The sequence below is a fragment of the Leucoraja erinacea genome, chromosome 7 (assembly GCF_028641065.1).
Source record: "Leucoraja erinacea ecotype New England chromosome 7, Leri_hhj_1, whole genome shotgun sequence".
Lineage (NCBI taxonomy): Eukaryota > Metazoa > Chordata > Chondrichthyes > Rajiformes > Rajidae > Leucoraja > Leucoraja erinaceus.
In genome coordinates, this window is record NC_073383.1 from 51,658,868 (window position 1) to 51,667,470 (window position 8,603).

At 38.9% G+C, this 8,603-nt stretch overlaps 1 protein-coding gene across 1 annotated transcript; it reads left to right on the plus strand.

Moving 5' to 3' along the window:
- The first annotated feature begins 3,562 nt into the window (after positions 1 to 3,562).
- en1a (engrailed homeobox 1a) lies at positions 3,563 to 8,372 on the plus strand. Its single transcript, XM_055638588.1, has 2 exons — positions 3,563 to 4,538; positions 7,178 to 8,372. Exons 1-2 carry the CDS (start codon positions 4,034 to 4,036, stop codon positions 7,495 to 7,497), a joined length of 825 nt encoding a protein of 274 aa, XP_055494563.1. The 5' UTR covers positions 3,563 to 4,033; the 3' UTR covers positions 7,498 to 8,372.
- Positions 8,373 to 8,603: the final 231 nt, after the last annotated feature.

An 8,603-nucleotide genomic window follows, 5' to 3' on the forward strand; every position in this document is an offset into this window, starting at 1 on the left:
TATTCAGAAGTGAAGGGAAGAAAATGCGAGCAACACGGTCACAAACCGTGGCACGTGACACTAGGATTCCCAAACAGATCACCGTGGACCCTCCGTTAAAGCTGCCCGGCTTCCACTGATGATTGTACTTCCAAACATATTGACAGCCAGGCTGCTTGTTTCTAGACTAAATAAAGGCTTGAGCGCACTCTGTGGACTGAAATTGAAATCCTTTTATTAAAATCATTCCACATGCCGATTTCCAAACCTTGATCAAATAATCACTGTAATGAGATTAAATCATTGCAAAGATATTTCTTTGCGAATCTGGAAGCAAAAATGGCGACTTGATCACTGCATTCCTAATATATTTAATATGCGCAAATATATCGCAACATTTGAGTAAATAATTGCAGTGCTGCGTCTAATCGCATCACGATTGTCCAGTAAATGGGAATTCTATTTCCTCAAACGTGCTATGTAATTAGATTGCATGAACACGTTATTACACTTTCCTAAACTAATGGGGTATGCGAGGTTCCTTTACAAATTGGTACCAAATCATTTGATCCGGGCTGAATTAGTACAATGAAAGGATCGGCAGGTAATGACTTGCTGCCCCACACATTTCCGATGTCTAGCGTTAGGGACATAGAATGTGTACAGCTTGACCTTACAGCTCCTAATTAGAATGGTGCATTTGTGGAAAAAATCTATTCGCATTCAATTCAAACAAAACCTTTGGTCACCGATTCGCTGTAGGAGCGATGAAATCCATTGTATGGGAACAACTCATTTACGTCCTTCAAGGAGTAGCCGAAAGTGATTTGATCACGACCTTTAGATATGTGGACAGAGAAGTTATATATTTCGATGTCACAACAGACTGGTTAATAAGAAGAAAGCACTGGCGAGGTCGAATCAGAAAATTGATGAAAATGTTTGCACTTTTTAGAATTACTGATTTTAATAGTGATTTACTTTACGTGTCTTGCATAATCCATAGTTTTTATTACAAAGTATGTTCTACTTTATCACACAAACAGTCGAACACTCACTTGGAACCTATAATTTAGATTTTGTATTTTTCATATTTAGGAGTAAATCAACTGACAAATCTCCGAGTCTTTATGTTATGATACACAACTAAAACGTTTTCCTTCTTAGGCGCCTCTGTGCATAAATTTCATCGGCTCGTTTTGCAGCTTCCTTAGCGCTAGAGTGTATATATAGGATTTGAAATGGGTGTGTGCATTATATTCAATAATAAAAGCTATACGCCACCAGTGCATTTATCATCCCATTACTGTAACAAATCAAAGCTCCAATACATGAAAGGTAAAATGAATTACCGACGTTAAGCCGTCAATAAAGTCATTTCTGTAAATGGTGTCTCAAAAGGCTGGGGCATTATTCAACCAGCTTTATCAGCAGCTTCTAAATTACGTTTAGGATCTCTCAGCGTGTAATATCGCCCTGCTTACTTTGATTAAGCGTCTTGCCAGGGAATACTGACAGTGCTTTTGACCAGATTTTATTCACTCACATGTGATGAACGCCAAGCTGATCAGGCGGAATGAAGAGTAATTAAAACCTATAAATTATCTTTTGCAGCTCTTCTCAAGCCGTCTCTTGCAGTCGAGATAAGCCACCGATACTCCATTTACTGCATGAAAAGGGCTGAATCCAACAATAGCTACGTAGCTAAATGGGATATTGATAGTGTCGTAATTAGAATTTAATTAAGTACCCAGGCTCGCTTTTGGGATAAAGATTTCAATTTTACTAACTTAAATATAAATAAACCTTTGGTTCCAAAGGAAGCTTGTTTTTTTTTTTGTGTAAGCGGCACCATATTTAATTGTTGTTTGTTGTTCGCCTATTTCGAAACACCAGTTTTCTTATTTTCTACTTTTTTAAAGAATAATGCACGATTGCGGAGGTTATTTGGTACCCAAACTTCTTCGAGAAAAAAAAAGAAACTTTGAAGCGGCAGTAATGAATACTTTGCCGCTGACCTTTTTGTAAATATTATTTAGATTCACTGGCATTAGGGATTTATTTTCTTTACATTTCTTGGGTCGTGTAAGTATAGATTCATTCAAACGAAAGAATACCTGCGGCACGGTTTGCTTAATTTATCATTGTTTCATAATTATTTTATCTGAATGTTCAAACGATTTAATCTATAGCTGTGCAAAAAAAGTGATTGCTGCAATGTGAAATTGGATGGTTTTATTTCATTAAAAAAAAAATGAAAGAATACATTCGTTTTTTGCTGTCTTTTGTAACTAGTGTCCATTGCAATTTGGGTTACAAGCTATCATTTAGAAACTGTTATCACCCTTAATGTCACAAAACTTGCACAATGTTAATGGCAGATAATTGCTGCCATGTTCAATAGTAAACACATTTTGTTTTAATTTGGATCACAGTTTCCTAACTTATTTAAAAGCATTTAAATACTATGACGCTGAGATTATTGTGGTAAAACAAGGAGATGAAGCACTAGATCAGTATTTAGGCACCGGTATTTCGTCAACCCAGAACAAACACGTTTTAATATGCATGAAGCATAGTTTTGAAGTTTAATATTTATGAAGTTAGATTGAAGAGTCTTGTTTACTTTTGTGATATCAGACTTAACTTTAGTACAGGTTCAAGTGAACCTAAATATCCACATAAAGACAGTATCAATATATATTTTATGGGGAAAAAAGACTGTATCTATTAACAGTATATTAGTTTGTGGAAAAGAATATGTGTGGCTGTGCCATAACTGCAGGTTGGGAATATTAATGCCCCTGGCACCATAAAATGGCACCCTTTTCGCGGACGATGTTTGCTTAGTTTTGTTTCATAGCTATCGTGTGTGAATTTGCTATTTTCACTTCGACATCCATAAAATAGGCAACGTACATTTTTTCCGACAAGTCGAAGATAGATTTTACTCACAATTCCATAACAATTTTTCGATGAGGGACACCTCACTTGGAGTTTACAGGTAAGTATTATCGAAAACAGAACCCTATTTGACAAGTTACCAGTGCAGCAGAGCGCAGTGATACCTTCACCAATACGAAAACTGGAGGGCTGGATTTATAACGATGAGGTGGAAAGTTTCATCATCTATGAAAGTAAAATTCAATTAACTTTACCTTGTACGTCGCAACTACATTGGTCAACATATAGCTATAGACCTGTCGTCTCATCTTACGACGGTCGTCACATCACTAACGGAAGCATGAATTATCTTGAATTATATTGTATCCACGAATTGAATCTGACAGTTTTTTTCCCGCGATGAAGCTCACAGCAAATTTTGTACTCACTGTTTGTTAAAACAAAAGAAACAAAGATAGCTGCGTCTGTTCTGCAACACAAGTTAATGAACTGACACAATTCCAGCTATTGAAACATGCGAACAGATCGAGCTTTCTTGAGAAACTCTTACAAAATGCAGTGACTGATCTTTAGGGGTTTCACAGAAAGTTTAGGTAAAATCGGAGTGCAATTTTGGGGTAATCGTTTTTGCATGTTTGCTTATTGCAAAAAGTCTAGGAAATGGGTCTGCAAGACCCAGCGGTGAACCCCTGATTACGTTTCATCTCGTTTTATTTATTTAGGGGAAGCTGCGCTTGCCATTGGCCAGCCCGGCCGCTGTTACTAGGGGTCCACCCCGGGGGCTTGACGCTCGGCCCGCTGATTGGTGGAAAGCACGTGCCCTGCCATTCACGTGCTTCCGGTGGCTGGGAAAAGTGTCTGAGAGGCAGCGATTTAGGAGTTTGCAAAGCTCGCACTGTCAGAGAATCGCCACGGACTCCAAACAAAGATCAATGCAGTGCCAGCTTTGCATGGCACAGTAAGTATGAAAAGTGGAGGTGAATGCACCGAGACCCCCACCATGCCAAGTACATAGAGCAGCTGTCGTTCAAAAGTCAGGGAGAGCCGACTGCCAAAAGACATCGAATAAGGTGTTTGGCTTCCGTCCTCTTGGATACGTCGCCTATCAAGTGGGGCAAGGATCAAGTGGGTGCAATTGACAGCTCGAAATATGGAAGAGCAGAAAGATCAAAACATCCGCGTGGAGAGTAGAGAGCCGAGCGAGGCGGATCGCGTTTCTATCTCTCCTCCTTTCCAGTCGCCCCAAATACAGCCCCATCCAGCGGCGCAGCAGCCGCACAGAAACACTAACTTTTTTATTGATAATATTTTGAGGCCGGACTTTGGGTGCAAGAAGGAGAGAGATCGGGCGCAGACGTCTGGGAGAGAAAACGTCAACCCGCTCACAAGGCCGTCAAATGCATCAAGTCTCAGTCCGGATTCAGATTGTAGTGACAGTTCCTCGCAGCCATCCAAGCAGTCTCAACCAAAGCAAAACGAAGGCAATGGAACTAATTCGACAAAGTATGCAGAAAACACTGGCTCGGCGCTTATGCTTGTGGGGGCTAATGCAGAACCTATATCCAACAGTGATGGAAACAAATCGGCATCATCAGCGGCTTTAATGTGGCCTGCCTGGGTTTATTGCACTAGATATTCAGACAGACCGTCCTCTGGTAAGAAATTATAATACTTACAACGCAGGCAAAAAAACGTACAATTGATCGACACAAAATAACTTTATTTGCAAATCCATATCAGGCCAAATGGCTACTGAATATTCTTTAATTCTATGATACCTGAACGCATTGAGTGTAGTTTTCAATCTTATAGGGCATATATCTAACGTTTTGTTTTATCTGAGAACGAGAACGCTGCATAGTAAAAGATCGAATAGTTGCGACTATAACACGACAGAGAAGATTATATCAGAAATTAAACTGCTATATATTTCAGATCAATAGTGTTGAAATTATGTACTCCGAACAATTGACAAATGTAGCGGTGGAACAGCGACACGGGGCAAGACTTGAAGTTTTGGGCCTTGGTGTAGAATCTTTGCAGGCCGGGGACTGAGGGTACACAGGACTGCGTTCGGTGCAGTTTACGCGCGTTCTTACCGATAGAACTAAAGGATCGAAATGTAAAGAGTTGTGGCATTTTTACAAACTACAGCGCTTATTATTCGAACACATAGCGGGCTGAATTAATTCAGTTCTGCACCGTAGCAGGTTCAAAATCAACTATAATTTAGTAAACGTTTTGATTTTATTTAATGATCCGCTCCATAAATGTATTTACCTATCAATTCTTGGCTTAATTTGATGGCAACATCAGTCAGTTAATGGTTATGTTGATGGTATTAGGACACAGAAAAGAAAAGGCAAATTCGACTGTCATTTATGCTGATTTAAAATTATTTTCGAGCTCATTAATTCTTATTCATGAATATATATCGTAATGGTCTGGTCGGGGTTCTCTCTGTGAAAGAAACATAGTGATTTTACCCAGAAATTACACACTGACAAATCTCAAACTGTAAAATCAAAAGCAGAAAGCAAGCACCTCACTATATAAATAGCACAACCGAGACAGATCCTTCCGCTGAAACTTAGGAATCGGAAAGCATTGATTAAGGAAGCATTTGGTGTCTGCTTTCGTGTGTAGGTTTACTAAAGATCTAACCAGATGATTTATGCATTGGCTCCTGTGTGCGGCGGCCTGGCGGGGTGGTTACGCTCGCGATTTACAGAGGACGGAGAGAAATGTCCTCTTAGTGAAAGCGATCCTGCAAACTTCTGCGTCCATGCAGTGTAGTTTGAGCTAATCATGGCGCCGAGCTCCACAAACTAAGAAAAGCCAGCTTGATTGACTAGCTGATTGATTGATTGAGCTGTCAGGCTAAACATTTAGCAAAACGTCACTTTTTTAGCTTTTCAATCAAGTAGTAAGATGATTTTATTAACATTTACCAACATTGTTTAGGCTCGGTTTTCAATGGCTGCGATATTTGTGGTATTCTTTAAAAAAAAGTTCATTTACAGTAGCCTTAAATACTGACAAGAGGAATTTTGACTACCGGTCAAATGCTGTCACAACGTTGAGGAGAAAGTAGGGTAGTTCCTACAGTGTTTATATCTTGTGCTTTTGGCTTTATCCTTTGCACACACATCGCTGATTAGTATTATCTTACATCAGTAGCCTGTGTAATATAGAACAGGTCTTGACAGGAAGCTGTGAGATAAATGTTGTTGTTAATCAGCGATGCCATTGTCATTTAGTTTATCTGGATCTTGAAGGGAATGATTACAAACGAAACATCAGATTTCCCATTTTACGAAGGCACCGTGATATTTTCTTTAAAATTAATACCAAGACCGGTATTTTATCACACGCTACTTTGTTTTTTTTTTAGTTTGGCAAAGCTCAGTCTGGTCTAAGTTTACAGGATTTTAAAAAAAGTTAAAAAATCCTGCATAATTTTAAAAGGGCGACATATTGTTGACAACGCACCTAGAACTTGGAATGGAAAGAGCAGTAGCAGCAGTCTAAAAGTTGGACTCTCTCCTTTGATCCTAAACCAAGCCCAGTGTAATCCACGATTTATACTTACTGTTGTTTTTTTTTAAAAAAGGTACAATTTACATGTATAGGTGTGGGCTCGTTAGAAGAGCTAACAACTCGCTGTTGTCCACTGTAGGCCATATGTTTCCCGAAGTACTTGATACCAACTGGATTTTAAAAAAAGGTCAAATTTCTGCTCAAGGATGAAAAGGGAGGGGAGTCCATCCATGATCGAGGGTTTGAATTTTACTTTGTTTTACCTTTACGGAAAAATACATAAGCTGTACTTAAGTATTTTTGCGGTGTCTTGAATAATGCGGAATTATGGCCTTCTTTGCATGCAGTTTTACATCTAGGAATCGTTGGCCAGCTATTTAGACAAAATGTGCTAACCTTTATAATGTTAAGAAACTTGTATATACTGGAAGACCCAAACGAAATAAAATTATACCCTGCAATTCCTGCTGTGCAAAGAATGAAACGTTGCTACACGCCTCGGTGCAAGTTTAAATATAAAATAAAATGCCGCTTCCCTGTGGCAGTATTGTTATGTGGTGGGATATGTACTTTGCGCCATTTTGTTAATTTTAAAACCATAAATATGGCCGCCTATTTAAAGGGCGGCTGTTCACTTTGTTTTGTACATTTAACTGCACAGGTCTCTGAAAGCTTTGTCGCGGTCTGGTTTCAAAGAAGAATTTTTGAAAGCGTGACAATTTGCATGTTTTTTTCTTTGCTGTCTTTACCACAGGTCCCAGGACTAGAAAACTGAAGAAGAAGAAGAGTGAGAAAGAAGACAAGCGGCCACGGACTGCGTTCACGGCCGAGCAGCTGCAAAGACTCAAAGCAGAGTTCCAGACCAATCGTTACATCACCGAGCAGAGGCGGCAAACTTTAGCACAAGAACTAAATCTGAACGAATCCCAGATCAAAATCTGGTTCCAGAACAAGAGGGCCAAGATCAAGAAAGCCACTGGCCTGAAGAATGGCTTGGCTCTTCATCTAATGGCCCAGGGACTTTATAATCATTCCACAACAACAGTTCAAGACGAAAAGGAGGAGAGTGACTGATGTTCCGTTTTATGCTGTTGAAATAAAGGACTGTGACAGGTGCTATTTAAATTGGATCTGCGTGTATCTATATGGACTGAATTATAATACAAGCATTTTAAAATTATATATAACCAAACACATTATGACGTTGTAAATATTTTATTTCAGGTAAGGAGATGTCTAGAGATCACTGCTTGACCGAGATTTTATCATTTCCGTTTTCAATGTTGTCGCTAATTGTTTTAGTCAATGTCAGATCTAGAGATTTTATGTGAATCCGGTCTTTTCTGAACTTATTCAGAAATATAAACTGACTACGTAATGAATCGCCGCTACATGCCAAAGATTTTACTATGTTGAGAAATGATGTAGCTTCAAATAAAGTGTAGATTGTGCTTGGAGCACATTCTGACTAATGGCTTGGTATCGTACTGTTCTTTCCGAGCTCCGTTTTTTTTACTTCAAGGGCCCGAACAAAAGGATGCGTCCTGGAAAGTGAAAGATAGCCGTGATAATTAACGATAGCGGCAAAATTTAAACGCAGCAGCTAGTTTTCATGGATTTCATGGCGAGCAAAAACCTGCTCGCTGTTAAAAGGAGAAAACGTTACCCCGTATAACGCAAAACAGCTGGCATTTTAAGCATTTAATTCTCCAGAAGTGTGAAGCTTGTAAGCACAATGCATCACTTCTAACTCCAAATTGTTTTGTCATTTCCTTAAAATAGCCTTGGCATAATTTAAACCCGCGAAGCGCCGTTGGACATAACAGCAGAAAGAAAATCTTGTTTGAACAGTTTGTCACCGACATTTGGGTCTGGTTTGTACAGATTTCATGTACATAGAGTATCGCCATAGCGTGATTTGGGAGAAGCGGTTCTAGGTACATTACCCCGAAGGCAGTTTGGAGAACTTTTTTCAAGACTTAGTTTCGAACATATAAATGAGCAAAGTAAATCTTTTTTTTTGTATTTTCGGGCAGACCTTACACATTAATTACATTTGAATTATTGGAACAAAATGGTGAACAATTAATGAAAGACATTTAGTAGTTTGCTTCCCATAAATAAAAATCCTACCTATTTTTTCTACATAGAAAAATACATATTAGTAAACATTCTGCATC